At 45.0% G+C, this 16,470-nt stretch overlaps 6 protein-coding genes and 1 non-coding gene across 7 annotated transcripts; 2 read left to right on the forward strand and 5 right to left on the reverse strand.

Annotated features, from left to right (window-relative positions):
• Positions 1-605: 605 nt before the first annotated feature.
• VTP01DRAFT_10482 (uncharacterized protein) lies at positions 606-4,272 on the reverse strand (the record flags this gene model as incomplete). The annotated part of the gene is made up of 7 exons (XM_069378849.1): positions 606-2,894; positions 2,953-3,273; positions 3,339-3,437; positions 3,503-3,678; positions 3,750-3,972; positions 4,034-4,136; positions 4,196-4,272. The coding sequence occupies 7 exons, from the start codon at positions 4,270-4,272 to the stop codon at positions 606-608; spliced, it is 3,288 nt and encodes a 1,095-aa protein (XP_069238882.1).
• A 108-nt stretch (positions 4,273-4,380) lies between these two features.
• On the reverse strand, positions 4,381-5,673 carry VTP01DRAFT_10483 (uncharacterized protein; the record flags this gene model as incomplete). The annotated part of the gene is made up of 2 exons (XM_069378850.1): positions 4,381-5,137; positions 5,201-5,673. The coding sequence occupies 2 exons, from the start codon at positions 5,671-5,673 to the stop codon at positions 4,381-4,383; spliced, it is 1,230 nt and encodes a 409-aa protein (XP_069238883.1).
• Positions 5,674-5,901: 228 nt separating this feature from the next.
• Positions 5,902-6,340, reverse strand: VTP01DRAFT_10484 (uncharacterized protein; the record flags this gene model as incomplete). Its single annotated transcript, XM_069378851.1, has 3 exons — positions 5,902-5,980; positions 6,046-6,118; positions 6,184-6,340. The coding sequence occupies 3 exons, from the start codon at positions 6,338-6,340 to the stop codon at positions 5,902-5,904; spliced, it is 309 nt and encodes a 102-aa protein (XP_069238884.1).
• An 855-nt stretch (positions 6,341-7,195) lies between these two features.
• On the reverse strand, positions 7,196-9,959 carry VTP01DRAFT_10485 (uncharacterized protein; the record flags this gene model as incomplete). The annotated part of the gene is made up of 6 exons (XM_069378852.1): positions 7,196-8,446; positions 8,512-8,891; positions 8,956-9,109; positions 9,176-9,255; positions 9,328-9,382; positions 9,438-9,959. The coding sequence occupies 6 exons, from the start codon at positions 9,957-9,959 to the stop codon at positions 7,196-7,198; spliced, it is 2,442 nt and encodes an 813-aa protein (XP_069238885.1).
• An 815-nt stretch (positions 9,960-10,774) lies between these two features.
• Positions 10,775-12,399, forward strand: VTP01DRAFT_10486 (uncharacterized protein; the record flags this gene model as incomplete). The annotated part of the gene is made up of 8 exons (XM_069378853.1): positions 10,775-10,899; positions 10,960-11,054; positions 11,118-11,205; positions 11,262-11,334; positions 11,394-11,500; positions 11,558-11,657; positions 11,723-11,892; positions 11,949-12,399. 8 exons carry the CDS (start codon positions 10,775-10,777, stop codon positions 12,397-12,399), a joined length of 1,209 nt encoding a protein of 402 aa, XP_069238886.1.
• Positions 12,400-12,999: 600 nt separating this feature from the next.
• On the forward strand, positions 13,000-13,072 carry VTP01DRAFT_t56. Its single transcript has one exon. It is a non-coding gene; the product is annotated as a tRNA-Lys (tRNA).
• A 969-nt stretch (positions 13,073-14,041) lies between these two features.
• VTP01DRAFT_10487 (uncharacterized protein) lies at positions 14,042-15,465 on the reverse strand (the record flags this gene model as incomplete). Its single annotated transcript, XM_069378854.1, has 3 exons — positions 14,042-14,211; positions 14,275-15,234; positions 15,297-15,465. The coding sequence occupies 3 exons, from the start codon at positions 15,463-15,465 to the stop codon at positions 14,042-14,044; spliced, it is 1,299 nt and encodes a 432-aa protein (XP_069238887.1).
• Positions 15,466-16,470: the final 1,005 nt, after the last annotated feature.

A 16,470-nucleotide genomic window follows, 5' to 3' on the forward strand; every position in this document is an offset into this window, starting at 1 on the left:
CTCGTCTCCTACTCCTCCTCATCCTTATCCTGTGTCCTTTTATTTCCATCTTGTTATTGCACAAATTTGCACAGATGTAGTAGTCCCTCATTCCCACTCCGAACCTATACGATTTATACATTTTACATATACACTCGCATATTCTCCCATCTTCCCACACACTTGCGTTCGTTCTCCCCGCACCTAACCTTTATATCTCGACCATACACACGCCTCTACACGACATACACGATATACAAACACCAAGTTGTCATACTCCTTACACATGTACTTGTATTTAACCCACTCGAAATATAGCTAGTTTTGATTTTTCTTGACAGGCACGAATATTTGACTGTTTGCTTTGTCGTGGTTACTTGTTGGATAGTCAGTTTGTGTAGATTTAGAGATAGAAGAGAGACTAGTACCGGTAATACTAGTTCGTGACAAACAAGGAGTAAGAAAAGATAAATTTTGGGTCAATAACTAGACAAGCAAAAGAAAAAAGTATATATTCTGATGTAAAGGTGGAGGGGAAGGGACGAGGGAGAGAGAAGAAAAGCAAAGCATGTTGTTATAGGATGGAATATATATGGATCTATCTTAAAAATTTTCATTATTATCTTTTAAACGTATCCCTTTTCTTGCAGGATGGCTCGGTTTTCTGGTGAAATAGAGTTCCATAACTGGTTGCGCGTGCTCTCGTCTACACCGTTCAGAATAATCTTGAGACTGTCGACGATCTGAGGTGCGAGTTCAGGTGACAGGATATCTGCCGCCAAAACATCCGTAAAGATCTTTGTGAGGTGAGGAACATTGCTGTTGCCTGCGCCGAGGATGCTTGGATGCTCGGCCTTCAAAAGTTCGAGCAAGTATGAGTAGACCAAGGGGGCTTCTTGGTCGTCGTTCAGAATTGGAAGGGATGCAAACCAGGCTGAGAGAACGGGCTCAGTGTTGAATTTTGATGAATTGAACTTGCAGATTTTGGCAACGGCAGAGATTGCATTTTCGGTGACAAAAACAATGCCCTCCTCGCGTGCGTTCGGTGCATTGATAAGCGCAAACAGCGGTTCCAATGCAGTAGCGCAGGCATCGGCATACTGCTCACCACCGTACTGGCCGCATACACCCATACCGTAGGCAGCTGCCTGACGTACCTCCGGTGCAGGGTCCTGCAAGGCATTAATCATGCTCTGCAGGAAAACATTCGAGTAATTGAACGAGGCGGGACCGAGGTATTCCACCAAGTCATCGTAGATGCATACAGCAAACTGTCGGGCGGACATGCTTGGATGATTCATGAATTGAACAATAAGTGGCAAAAGACGCTCAAAGAATGGCAGATACCCAGTGCAATGAGTCTTGAAGATGGTTTGCAGAGCGCGAGCTACTTCGCTGAGAGCATCTTCGTCGGTAGCCTCTGCTTCAGCCAAGTTTTCATCCACCTCTTCGTCTTCATTGCTCTGCTTTTCCTTCTCACGCTCGGTCAAGCGAGTCAAGAAGCCCTTGAGCTGTTCTTCTGTGGCGCTTGTGAATGAGTCCATTTCGCTGGCTTGCAGGCAGTTGTCGCCCAAAACTTCCAAACATTCGTAGAAAGTAGAATACAACTGGGCAAGGAAGGAAATGTCGTCTTCGTTTGGCAGCAGCTTGATGACCTTTTCATAGATAGTGTGCCACATGTTGGCAAGTTCGTTGGGCGCGACGTTTGCCAACTTTGCATCGCGAAGCAAAAGTGGCAGAAGTGCCGCAGCTGCGTGTCGAACACCATCGTGGAAGTAAAACTTGAGCAAAGGCAGAGCAATTTCGAGAACCTGGCCTACATATGGCAAGAAACCAGCACCAAGGTCGCGAGCGTAGTTGAGGAGCATTTCGATAGCTGTATGCTTTTCTTCCAGAACGGAAGTCTTGATACCGATCTGTTGTCCGTTAATGCCGACAAACTCCCAACCCTCTTCAGTTGGATATTTGGCTTCAACATCCTCTTCCTCAGGATCGACAAAGGAAAATTCGGGAGTCAAGCGAGCGGACTGCAACAATGGTGGCATGATGTTGGGGAGGAAGGGTAAGAAGTCTTCGCCCATCATCTTGCATATGCGAGCCCAGGCGGCAAGAAGGTAAGGTGTCTGAGAATCATCAGGTTCAGTGACAGACTGCTGAATCTCTGCAAGGAGAGAAGTGAAGGTCTGGATATAAGGACTGAAGCCTTCCTTGCCAATGGCAAGACCGATCAAGGAAGCACATTCGATGGTTCTGCTGCGGAGAGTGCGGTATTGCTTGTCGGATGCTTGACGCAGGATATCGAGCAACAATGGCATAATGACATTGTGATATTTGACAAACTTATCCTTGGCACTGTCTGCCACTGTGGCGATTGTGGTAATAGCCTGCTCCTGGACGTAAGTCTTGGAAGTTCTGAGGAGGATTAAGAGACGTTCAAAAATGGCATCCAGGTATGGGTCGATCGTAGCCTTATCAGTCTCTTCGCAAAAGTTGACCATGGCGGCAGCAGCGTGAGCTTGCACTCGAGGTTGAGAGTTATCATCCATAAGAGGTAAAAGCGAGGTGATGACAGCTTGGTGGTATGACTTTTGGAGGTAGGGCGCAAAATCGGTACACATTTGGCCGATTGCGTTGCAAGCAGCGTACCGCACGCGAGGATGAGGATCCTTAAAGTATGGAAGGATCATTTGGATGATGTTACCGAGCTCTGGTTTCATGACCTTCTCACAGCCTTCGCCGATAGAAGAGATTGTCATCAAAGCAGCGCGCCGTTGTTGCCATTCACCAGACTGGAGCATCTGTGGAATATATTGGAATGCGACAGGAACGACTGCTTTGCCACCAAGGCATCGAGCAATTCTGTCAAGAGTGCTTTCACCGACGACGTAATTTTCTTCATTGTCATCCTCATCAAGCTGCATAAAATAAAGATAAGGTTGGAGATCTCGGCTAGAAAACAACAGTCAAGCTTACATCATCGGTAGTGTACCAGCTCTCTTCGTCCTCAATGTCGGTTGTCATTTCCAAGGCGACAGGGATAATTTCAGATGCAAAGTTGGGCAACTTTTTGGCCATACCAGGAGCTGATTCGGCCAAAGTCAACAAAAGTTCCAAGGAAGTCTGTCGAGTTCTGTCTTCAAATGCCTTATCCTTGGCAATGTTGACCATGACAGTAAGCAGGTTTGGCAAAACTGGTTTGAACAATCTGGGGGCATTGTCGGCAAGATCGATCAAGACAACGAGACCATCGACAAGCTTGCCATCGTCGCGGGCGTTGATTACGGGTGTTAAGGTCTATAGATATAAAGTTTATACGTTGTCTCATATGATTCCAATCGTGTGTAACTGCAGATTCTAACCTCCAACATTTGCGGCATCAATGCGCCCAAGCTCTTTTGAGTCTCCGGTTCAGCTTGGCAGATGTACGTTGCAGCAGCTCGCATAGCCTCCAATCGAACCTGCAATGAAACCAGACTATCAACACCTCACTCCTCATCCTCCCTTCAAAGGTTTGCATCCTCACCTCCTGGCTTTCAACGTCTGTCAAGCTGTTCATGAAAACTGACTTTAAGGTATCGTTGTGCTGATTTGAAATAAGCTCGGGAACAGCAGCGAAGATTCTAAACGCGGACTCGCGATGTGCCGCGCTCGGGGATTGACTGCATTCGAAGAGGGCTGATAGAAGCGCGTTCCATTTACCTAATGTGAACTGGTCAGCAAAATTCTGCATAAAGGAAGAACGATAAGCTTCATTGTTTTTGAGTCATTACCTCCATCCATAATATCCGACTTTGAGACCTCAGCGATAGTATCCGCAACTTTGTGCCTGGTTCCCTGGTCGGACTCGTTCGCGAGGGCAACGAGCAAAAGCCCTTTCACGGACTCCCGAGTAGGCTCCTGCACCAAATCCCAGAGCCTGGCTTCAGGGTCCGTTGCAGAAGTGAATTGCTTAAAGGCTAATCGACGTAACAAGACGCTGCAGTGCGATCGTAGCTAATCGGATAACCGTGTTTTAGAGCGTTGTCAGGGGTCCTGAGACTATATTCCAGCTCACCTGCACTTCATTGTTGTGAGCAATGAATTGAGCCAAACCGACCAACAGCAAGTCTGGCTGCTGCTTGACCCATTGCTCGTTGAGCTGGGCCTCTGCTGCCGATCTAGTGTCTCTACATCAGCTGCTGAGGGGGCCACACGCGCACATATACAAAGCCAATACCTCTGAGCATTATCAGGCGACAAGAGACTTGTCAGCACTGGTGTCAGTTGCTGAAGAACTTCAGCAGGTACTTCCATATCGAGTTGCGTAAGGATATTAAAAAAAAGGAAAAAATATAAAAAAGAGGCGGGAAGGAACGACGGACGACTGAGTGATTCGCAGTTTCGAAAAAGCCACACTTCTTTCTAGGCACAGAAAACTTTGGCATGGATTATAAACCCATGGTCCTCGTCTTTGGGATCCACGGCTACAAAGGGTGGGGAAATAACAAATATTACAGTTCCATTTGGCTCGCTGCGACTGACTGGCTTCATCAGTCTTTCGTCAAACGCAGCTACACCTTCTTCTATCGGCGCACAAAACACCTTGATATCTTGCCCCTTCATCGCCAGGTTCAGCTTTGCTGCTTTCGCGACAATGTTTTCCACCTTCTTTTTCTGAGCTTCGCCGTCTTTGACGCGTGGATAGATGTTGCTAAGACCGTCGAGGATTTTCGTCACAACTTGTTTTATCGCATTGTCGATCTTATCCTGCTCAATGCCTGGCTGCTTTACAACGAGTGCGCTGACCTGCTGCCGTAAGCGGCCTGCCCACTCTGGATTACGAGGCTCCATCCAGTCACTAAGGTTTTTGAATGTTTCGTTAACGGATACACCGGCGTGGATAGGCTGATTAAAGATATCCTTGGTCAGAATGTCCGTTATCAACTTCTCTGTGAACATGGTAATAACACCGGGTTCAAGGCGTTCGTCCTCGCTGTCTGGTTTGTATAGGTGCTGTTTGATTGCATCTTCTCGGTCACTCCATCTCTCAAGGATATATGCTGTACCGCCGGATCTGTCCATTTTGGACTTTAGACCCATACAAAAGTTGTTCAGTTGTCCAGATAAGTGATTAATTTCGTACTGTATCGTCGACAAGTCATCATCCGTTGGTCGTATGCTAAACAAATGGAGAAAAAAAAATATATAGATCAACTCAGTCGTAAGTACTGTGCGTTTCTACCTTCTCACATGTGCATAGAAATTAGCTTCCATGCGCTTGAACTCTTCCTTTCTTGCTTCCAATTCCTTGACAACGGTAGCGTAATTGCTCTCTAGACGTCGATACCGTTCCATCTGCTCCTCAAGCGCCTGCTGTGCAAGTTCTTTTTCCTTCTCTGTAGCTTCGCGTTCGCTCTGCCGTTCTTTTTCAATATTCGCGATAAATTCCTGCTTTTCATTATGCAGCCGCTCTAGTATCTCCTTGTGGATCTGGAGCGACTCTGTCAAAGAGGTGATAACCAAATCTTTGTCCGAGTCTGTGTCGCTTTCAACCATGCGGCAGGCACCGTTCCGCTTATCTTCCTCGTTGTACTCGTTATGTCCTAAAGGAAGGCTTCCAGTGCTTGTCGAAGAGGAAATACGCGAGTCTTCATCAGTGGAATGGCTTGTTGGCGTTCGCACAGATGAGTCACTTTGAACTGAATGAGTTGTCATGACAGATGAAAGATAGTATGCACGAGGAAGCTCCTATGGAGGAGGGTCTAGCTCATGCTTGGAGGTGAAAATAAGGGGGTGCTCCCGCAACAGGGGCACTGAGGTGGCAGTAGTGTATAGACATTGAGCGCGTATTCAGCGACTCCTTGAGGTTTCTCCTTTTATTCACAAAGCAATGTAGATGGGAGGGAAAAAATATACAGTAATTCTGTTTGTTTGTGTTTTTACTTAATGTATGTTCTTTTCCTCGCCGTTTTCGACAATCTGTCGCACTGCATCCTCCTCTTTGTGGGTATGGAAAGCGCTCCTACAGAACATGACATCGTGGTTAAACCACACTATCCTCGACTGTCTGAGTTCTTTTTTACTTACTCTAACGTGCCCCGGGATGGTCGAACAGCTTCACCGGTTTCCTTTCCTGTATTGGAAGTGAACACGTCAAAAGCTAGATCAAAATTGCCGTGTTAATATTTTGCGAGCTCCCATATAACGTCCAATAGTAATAATTACATTGGACAACATCGATGAGAGGAATAGTCTTGTCTTTGCGCCACTTGGATGCCATGCCAGGGTTGGCAATAACAAAGAATTCTTGATCGTTTGCTCCGCGATAGACAATCTTGGTAGCACGTTCGCCAGAAGATCCAGACAAGTTTGAGGCAGCCATTTTTGTATTAAAGAAATGTAAAATAGACAGAGAATAAACGAAAGGAAGAAGATAAAGTCGCCTTGCGAACGCGCGAACCCTTGTATTTATGTATGTCGCTATTGCGGTTTCACTTACGTCATGATGATGCTCGGGATCAGGCACGTAATTCATCCACTTTCGACAGCTTTTCGGTACCGTGGAAAGTATCATACCTACTTTCTTTCTTTCCACTGCTTTCTCCACCGAGCACACTCCACCACAGACTTCTAAACGATTATTTGTATGGGCTGCCGCTGCAGAACTGTAGCGTTAACTATGTCATTACTGCTTTTAGTTTTTCATGAAGAAATAATAATAGCACCTATCGGTAAAATGCAGATTGTGATGTAATGGATAACGGACCGTGCGGTCCGGAAAACTGAAGCTTGGAAACCCGACGAAATATGTGTTGTTCGTCGACAATGAAAAGCAATGATGATTGCATTTTTCTTAGTTACGGTCATAGATACCCATACTGTAAATATCAGACATACTATGCATTCTATTTGTACCTGTAATGAGGTTTTATTGACTCGAGTCAATACGCCCATCCGGCAACACGTGATGGCATCTCTTCAAGGTGTATGCTAAGTGCTTACCCACAATGTTTCTATTTCCGCTTCTGAAGTATCAGTGTTACGGTCTCTTTTTTCCAAGTTTTCTCGTCTCCATGGTGCCATTCATTTGTAACTTTGGGTTCTAGTGGATGCAATAAAGGAAGACGATTTCCCAAATATGAAACAAAAATGTACCATCTTATTTGTTAAAACTGATCGAAAAGTATTTGCTACATTTTATGGATATGAGTGCAATTAAAAGAAGAGACAATTTTATCTATGATCTGGGCTGCCCGTTCTCATTGAGAAGAGGCCTGTCATCGCTTGGCCGACCGGTATCATGGTCCGCTTCGTCCTCCTCAGAATGTCGCAGGATGGTAAACTCATAACCTCCCGTTCTGTCAGGATTTGAGCGTCCTTCGTCGTCCGTTGGCAAGGAAGGCGGACGCCAGTTGTTGCGTCTATACAGATACAATCCCGTTGCCAGCGTAAGGATTGCTGCACTGCCGACGAACCCATAGACAGCTGTGTTAGCATTACCGCTCTCTTCTTCTGAAGTCGCTTGGCCAGCTGGCTCGACGTTATCTTCTTCTTTGCTTTCAGATGGTGACGCGGAAGCTGACTCTGCCTCGGATGTACTAGGAGAGGAGGATTGACTCGGTTTGACCCGTGTTGGTCTGGGAGGGATATGTTCACTTGTGCCGCTGGTGCTGCTGGTGCTGCTGGTGGTGATGGAGGATAAAGTGGAGCTTGTGTGATGTGCTTTCTGAGTAGTTGTTGGTGTCGGATGGCTTGCCAATGGAGAATGTACAGGCTCGCCCTTGAAGGCTGGGTCCTGCTCGCCCCAAAGGGTCAAAGTCCAGTTGACTAGACTGCCCTTTGCTTCTGGATGGCTCATGTCGTAAACCAGCAAAGTCCATTCGCCCACAGGATTCTCTTCCCAATGCTTGACACTCATAAACTTCCAGTTGCGGATACCATCTGGACTGCTGTCGCTGGGTCGAAGTGTAGCAAGCTCGGACTCGACCTTGTTGGGACTCTGGAGCGTGATAACGATATCACCACGTCGTTGATGTTCAATGTTAACGGTTGCAGTAACATGTTCCAGTCGCATCAAGCCTGCATCCTTGACCATCTTTTCAGTGACCTGGATAGAAGTCTGCAAGGCGACCTTCTTGCCTCCGGAAGAGTCCGGGATTGGTTGCTTGGACGTGGCCACAGGCAATTCGATGTGTGTTTGTTTGTTGACAAGTTTAAATGTTTTGGCTGCTTCTACGATAGCGTATGCATCCAGTTTTCCGTAACCGAACTTGTGGTTGTAGAGTCTGCCGGAAGGAAGCTTTTTCCAGTCATCGTCGTCTGTGCTGATAGGTACCGCCGTTTGTACGCAAAGATGTTGCAAGTCACGCCACGTAAGCTCCGGACGGACGGAAAGTACAAGTGCGAAAACGCCAGCTGCACTTGGCGCGGCAGCAGATGTGCCACCATGCCTGTCGGAACAGTCTTCCTCGCCTACATTCGTCGTGTACTGCAGAAACAAAATATAAAGCTAAATAGAGGTCTCTCTAACAACTATTCCTGCAAGAGACTTACGATATATTGACCGCCACCGCTCGAGTATGTTACGACCATCTGTGCAGAGCAACTTTCGGAATACGGAGGATGGGCATTGTTGTGATCTATAGCACCGACAGTGATAGTATAGATGCTATTCGTGTAGCCATCAAAGTTGCAGTTATCACCGGAAACTGCACCGTTTCCTGTTGCAAAGACATAGATGGAACCTTTGCCACCTCGTCCATTTTCAATACCGTTCACGAATGCATCAGCCAGGATACCCTCCGGAGCCTCCATGGTTTCACCATTGTCTGGTGGGCCCCAAGAGCATGAGAAGATATCGTTTTCTTGAAATTTGTAATTGAGCGCAGCTGCCTCATCCGCATCTGTAATTTCACCGGACAGGATCCGGACACCTGTCAAATTGCCACATCCGTTAATATTTAAAGTATATACGATCTCCTGCTGTAGAATATTTACCGGCTACTCTAGCGTCGTAAGCGATTCCAATACCGCAGATATTATTCTTCACAGCAGCAATCTGACCCGCGCATCGTGTACCGTGCGTGTCGTCAAAGAGCTTTGGCTTTGGCAGGTCAATGTGGTCGTTGAAATCGTAAGAGCCGGCTGCGTACTAATTGACATATCAGCAATTCCTTCCTTTATCTACTTGCGTGCTTTTCTTCTTCAAACCCCTTACAAAGTTATCTGCCAAATCGCGACTCTCATAATCGAGACCGTCATCCAGAATAGCTACAATAGATCCATTTCCGGTGATACCTAGAATTTCGGGTAACTGGTTAGACATGCATACCCCTCAAAAATACGGCAGGCGTGGCAAAAGTCTCCTACCTTGACTCCAGACTCCTGTTACGTTGATATCATTTCCCACATTGTCATGATTGATCTGGTAAGCAAATAAGCAATTCCAATTGCCTTATATGGATCTATGACGATCTTACCAGATGCCATTGCCTAGCAAATCCAGGATCCTGTATGCCAAGGTTTTTCTGAGCTTCCTGGAGCCTTTTTTGGCCTTGGTTGATCTCTACGAACGGCGGCTCTCGACTGTGTAGTTCAGGTAAGACGCCACGTCTGTACCGTCGTCTTGGTATCTGCGGATCTATCCGTTGAACAAGATCCCACTGCTGCTGCTCCTCGTCTCGTTTATTCAAGCGCTGTTCTTTGTGTGCTTTGAACGCTTCCAAAACCGAGTCGTTCTCGTGCTCACTTCTCTTGACAGGCTCGGCTGCGCTCACCCAGTAGTATGACTTGAGTTCGCCTACCGGGCCTTCCATGCGGACATTCAGTGTCCTAGCAACCGTCTCTGCTACATCTTGTTGGGAATATATATTATTTGACTGAGGAATGTAAAGGGTATAATATCGGCGATCAGATTGTCGTTTCAGAGGTTGGCTACTTGACGCTACAAAGGTAGCTAACGCAATGATCGTTATTGCGAGCAATAAGGCATGGCGCTTCATTGCCGGCAAATAGGTCAAGGAGGAGTCTAGTCGGTGCCTGGATCACCGCAGGCTTTAACTAGCGGAGAAACCGGCAATCGATCGACCTGCCTTGGCAACGGCGGCAACTTGGGGCATTTCTTGGACACATCTTGACAGCAACCGCACTTTTTGGTTGCTATTATTGTTCGCATTGCCATTCTAACCTGTTATGCGTCATAGATAAGATTGAAACACTAGCTAAAGCAATGGTAAACTTTTAATGTGCAAAGACGTTTCTTATACTATGGAGCCTGCTTGGTTGCTGCTGATATAAATGGTCGGTTAGTAGCAGGATACTTACATCCATCATCGTTTCAAATGTGGTCTCCTTAATGTATACAACTCTTTCCATCTAATATTAGCATATGACCATTTCCCCAAGTCAGGATATTGACAGGATAACAGAGTGTTGGAAATATGCGTAGCAAGTTTAGGTCTGGTATTACGAACGATGATGCTTATATGCACTCTCCTAATAAATGACTCGTATTAGCGATACGAAAGCGCTGTATTCCATTCCACGGCTAATTTAATATTCCTGTATGCAACATGCAAGCATAATTGTCTTTATTTTCAGATCAGCATTTGTCATGCTTGATAGGATAACAATATGTCTATGTTTCCTTTGGGTCATATTATACATGAATGTTCCAAGTACATAAGCTTTCAGCACATTCCATGTTGTAAATAGGTGTTAATATTCCAAGTCTTATGTATCAACGAATTACCGAATTAGGTGCATTGTACAAAATTTTGACCAAAGTGGCATTGTGTTCGGGAGGACTCTTTTAAATATGGCAGAACAGGAAGAAAAGAAAAAACCCTCGTCGCTCAAATTCACTAAACCGATCTTTGATTTTGATCTGCACCCGAGCAAAGATCTTGTCATAACCGGGTTGTTATCAGGAAGAATATACTGGTGAGCACGGGAATCACAGCAACCTGACCGGTGCAAACGATCTGATCTTGATCGATCCAGCCATCGCCATGGACTAGAGGGTCACCAGGAACTTTGGAATAATAAGCCTTTTAAAAAATCGTGCCGCGGTATCGAGATCGCGCCTAATGCTTCTAGTATGTTACCTCTCAAGACAAAGTTTTGAGGCAGCATCCGATGCTAAACCATCCATTTGGTAGCCATTTACAGTATATCAAAAGATAAGGCGATCTGCTCACTAGATCTTGAAACTGGAAAAACTATTCGTCAGAAGCAAGATACCCACGAGTGAGTTTCGATCCATGGACGTATATTGGAGTAGCATTATGACAAAGGATTTGTAGACACCCGCTGAACGCACTCTTGTGTCTGAATGAAAATATGCTGGCAACGGGTGACGATCAAGGTGTCATCAAGGTAAACTGGAATACTCAGTCTCTTGTCGATAATCAGTTAACGTACTGATTTTACTATAGCTTTGGGATACTCGCAAAGATAAAGCTGTCATGGAGTATCGAGAGCACGAGGATTTCATTTCGCAGATGCTTTTCAGAGAGGAAAAGAGAACTCTCTTGGCGGTTGGGTGAGAACAGATGTCTACGTGTGACGCTTTGAGGTTCTAATGCTATATACTCTTCAGCGGTGATGGATACCTGTCTACTTGGGATATTCGTAAACCAGATGTAGCAGCGATGTCTGATCACATGGAAGACGAGCTTTTATCTGTTGCGCTTGTCAAGGTAAAATGACATTCAAAATTGCAGAAATCATATCTTTCTGACATTTCTCGACTTTGTTATGTTAGGACGGACGAAATGCAGTCGTAGGATCACAAGATGGTATCCTGAGTATCTGGAACTGGGGCGACTGGGGCGATTATAAGACTCGATTTTTGGGCCATCCAAACTCAATTGAAACGATATGCAAAATTGATGAAGATACTATATGCACTGGTAGTGGCGACGGTCTCATCCGGTAAGCATACCTGAAACTTAGATAATTACAACAAAATACTGACATTCCGTAATCAGCGTTGTCAGTATCATGCCCAACAAATTCTTGGGCATCATTGGTGACCACGGCGAGGAAATGCCCATTGAAAATATCCAGTTAACGCATGACAACAAGTACATGCTCAGTTCCGGTCACGATGAGTCTTTGCGATTTTGGGACGTCGGCTTTTTGTTTGAGGAGGGAGATGATGACGAGGAAGAAGTCGAAGAAAAGCCTACTAGAAAGAAGAACGATTTCTTTGCTAGCCTTGCAGAAGATGATGACGAAGAAACCCAAACTGCCCAAACGAATGGTGACGATAATGATAGTCAAGATAGTGACAGTGAAGATGACGATGAAGAATTGGCGTTAGAAAATGATATTGAAGACTTGGAAGAGGAGGATGACGACGATGAAGACAGCAGCGATGAAGACATTGAGAAGAAGAGCAACAGACAAATAAAACGTCAAAAGAAAGCTCATTCGTGAGCTGCTGCTGATAAATGATGTTAAATCTCTGTGTTTCTTTTCTTTACTCTTTATCAGGCCATATTCCCATTATTGTTTGCAACTACTCATTTCTAGTGATGACTTCTTATTTGACTTGAAACCTTCAATGGATTACATGCGTTATTCTCAACCTTTTTTTGTGAGCTCTGGAACCGTTTGTTGTCGGCCATGCCTTGAATGAGATGTCCACGCCGTACATACTTCCGTTGCAATAAAGAGGTCGTAATAACATTTTTCAATTGTCACTGCTCACTGTCAAATGAAGACGGTTTTGGACCTTCGTTGGCTGGTTTCAGTCATGAGCTCACGACGCTTTCATCTCGGTAACGTTATTCACGTCACTTAATCGCGGTCATGGAGGACATGGTATATGTAAAAGTTGAAATTAACCAAAGTGAAGGATCGCAACTTTCAATCGGTACCAAAAAATCTTTATATGATTATAGAGATTCAATAAATATCCTACACTACCGAAAATAGGGAGTATATAAGTAAAAGTATGGAAAATCGTCAAAGATGTAAAAAGTCACGATTTATCTTTATTTGAAGATGGATTTCCTTTCAAAAAATAACCAATAGGCCTGGCTAGCTCAATTGGCAGAGCGTGAGACTCTTAATCTCAAGGTTGGGGGTTCGAGCCCCCCGTCGGGCTGATGGTCTTCTATCTTATTGTGATATTAAAACCGGCCAAATGTTTTTGCGATTTTTGGTGTTATTCTTTCGGGTCGTCGTCGGCCCGGTCTAACTAATCGGAAAAACGTGTTCCGGAATCCGATATATCTTAATTTCGGGTTATTGCAATGTAAGGTATGCTCCTTTCAGTGATAACTCTTATTGCCGCGCTGAAGTTTTGCGTTTATACATTAGTATTTTCTGAAGTGATACACTATGTTTATATGGTAAGTAATGTATGCCATAGAACTGATCGCTGGTGAAATGACTTTTGGGTTGTTTGGTGGCGGTAATGCCGGATATTTAGATGTGTCCCTCATGTGTGTTGTGTTTGAAAGTAGAAAAGGAACTTCGTTGTGCTCACCAAGTCCCTGTGATTATCCAGAGACTTTGTGTGGCAGACCATCGGAATGCTGGTGATCCATCCGACATGACAGCTAGTATTAATGTCCATGCCTGCATATATTTTTTCAGCAGATTTGTTCTCTAGAAAAAAAAAAAATTAAAACAACGACTAATAAGTGCAACGAAAGCATGCTCATATGTAACTTAGCAACGCTGTCTCAACAGTATCCAAAGGTGCTGCCATATTCCTATTAAAGCGAGCATCCAGCTGTGCAGCTGTTTTATAGAGCACAGCAATCGTCAATAGGTTTGACCCATTTATAACCTCAGTCTTTTTTCTTAATACCAATTTTCATCAGAGCATCGTGACATTATGGTTAATAAGCTTCAGATTTACTTAGATCAATGAAACTATATTATGATGCATGAAAGCGGAAATGAAATAAGGGGTTCTGTCGGATTAGGAAAAAAAGCCGAGATTAACAAAGGAATGGCAGTGGCAAGGGAACCAGATGTATTAGATACTGATAGTAGAGTGACGTTTAAAAAGAGTATTAGCTGTGTAAAAGCGAAGCGAATCAGGAGTCTCTGGTGATAACGGAAACTATTCACAGGCGCTCATGATCCTGGCATAATTTTCTGAATTGCGCTTCAAGATATCCATGATCGGGCCTAAAAGTCGCTTGAAGCCCCTTTTCCCGAGGGTAGCGCAGCGAAGACGACCACGAGCGACCACGGTGGCAGCCCGCGGGCTGTCGTTTATCAATGCGAGCTCTAGAATAGGCATGTTTTCATCAGTCACGACACCTTTTTGGTAGAAGCCAATGCAACAGTTACCTCCGAAATAGGCGCCTTTTCCCAGGCAATTGACCTCCTTTTGCAGACCGTCCTGAGGATCCAGCTTGTAAAAGGCAGCCTCTCCTGACTCGATCAGATAAAAGTTTTCTCCAACAGTGCCTTGTTCAATGACAGTTTCACCATCCTGAAAGATCACAGTTTCTAGGGCATCTGCGATCTTGTGGCGCTCGTAGGCATCGAGAGAGGCAAGAATAGGTACTTCGGCCAAAAAGGTTTCGTACATGTACCGGCGCTGGGCAGTATTTTCCATCAATATGCGCCGAAACGTCACACGATCCAATGCCCAGAGCACTCCAGGGGACGTTGCAGTTATAGTGGCGGCCCGGGGACTGTTATACATGAGTGCCAGTTCACCAAAGCTCCCACCAGGTCCATAGGAAGCAACGTGAGTTGCTGGAGCACCGTTTTGAGAAATGTAGCATTCAAAACTACCATACTCGACAATGTAAAAGTAGTCACCGATAGCTCCTTGCTGAATGACATTTTCGTTCTCGACCACGGTCTTTTCAGCCATCGCATTGATGACGTCCCTGTATTGGATCTCGTCCAAATTTTTGAACAGAAAGTTGTTTGATATAGCGAGTTCGATCCGTTTTTGCTGCTCTTCAGTCTTGGGAATTACAGTACGAACGTAGCTCTTTTTATCGCGGGAAGGAGTCATGGACTCTGCGCTGACTGAAGTGCGACGGCCCAGGTTATAAGAAACCATCGAAAAGTCTGGAAGATCTGCATTGAAGGTATCGTGCGCCTCGTTTTCTTCGTCGTCATCGGTAAAATCATGCTCGAGGTGGTCATCTTCCTCGTCGTCGGTGCTACTGTAAGGTTCAAAGGACGTCTGTAGGGTCGGCAGCATGTCTGCAGGAGGATCAGGTTGGAAAAGGGCGGTTGGATGCATAGAATCCTCGTCCATTTTCACCGGCATGTTAGTGCCAGCAGTTTCTTGATGTATCTCTTCATGTTAAAAAACGATCGATCCTTTTTTCGGGATTTGCCAACTTTACCGTTGTGAAACTTGTAATCTTGCAAATAGTTCTCATGTTTCTGAGCGAGCTTGGAAAGGAAAAAGTCAGAGCAAAACTGCAAAACGTCGTCAGGCTGCTTCATTTGCACAGCGTTGTTAAGTTCATTAATTATATCGGCGAACGACTGCGTGGGTTTTGAATCAGCCATTAAGGAAAGGAAGGGAGGAGAAACAAGATGAAAAACAGGAGAGAAATAGTGAAGGAAAAGTTTGAAGCTACAAGCACCGTGCAACCTGTATTTTTATACACACAATGGAGAGACCCTATCGAGGGGCGGGGTTAACCCACGATGAGCCCAATGCTGTGTTCTACTAGCCTTCTCTTTGGCACTGACCCCTATTAGACCCCTCCTCGATGGAGATTATTCAGTAAAATGACAAAAACAGATAACAAGCATGGAGGCATTTCAAGTATGGATCACACACTGCAGTCTTATTGTTGCAGTAAACAGCGCCGTTAATATTGTTTGCTAAAATTAAAACTTGCATTCTGGTGGACTAAAAGGTACGGGAGAAAAAAAATAAAATAAACAGACGCTATTTTACACCGCTGCCAAGGGTATCAAAACGTATACTGTATTGCCAGCAAATGCAGGTTACGGGGTCCACACATTATGTAAGGATGACAGTCTGTACATGCATCCTATAAGGACTAGTGTAGCATGCTTTACTTTCTCTGTCTCCCTTGTGCGAATCCTTCACTGCATGAAAAAGGTGAAGCTGCAGCAAAAGTCCTTCTGCAGCTGCTGCGGAGGTTACTCTGATTTTTTCTTCTGTAAACTTACGTTGCTTACAGCGTAACATCAGTTCACGCTTTTACACTAGCACGCTTCAAAGTAAGTAATTGAATATATAAAGCTGAAAAAAGAGCACCGGAACGATGATGTATACACCACCAGCATATCGACGAGCAGAAACGTCATATAAGCCATCAACTTCCTTGCAACTTGTATTGGTTGGAAATAACAGTGCATGCGAGCGTGGCCTGATGAAAGTCTATTCTCCAGGCATATTGCGCGCTCTCATAGTTACTAGATTTTATCATGACCATACATGCTATGTTATAAACGCAAGTTAGGTTTAGTAAGTTGCTGACTGCAGGATCGACAAAAGTATGTACAGGTGAGAGCATCTTTAAACTTCTGAGTGTCTGT

The sequence above is a fragment of the Rhizomucor pusillus genome (genome assembly GCF_041956525.1).
Source record: "Rhizomucor pusillus strain CBS 183.67 unplaced genomic scaffold VTP01scaffold_9, whole genome shotgun sequence".
In the NCBI taxonomy this organism is placed as follows: domain Eukaryota; kingdom Fungi; phylum Mucoromycota; class Mucoromycetes; order Mucorales; family Lichtheimiaceae; genus Rhizomucor; species Rhizomucor pusillus.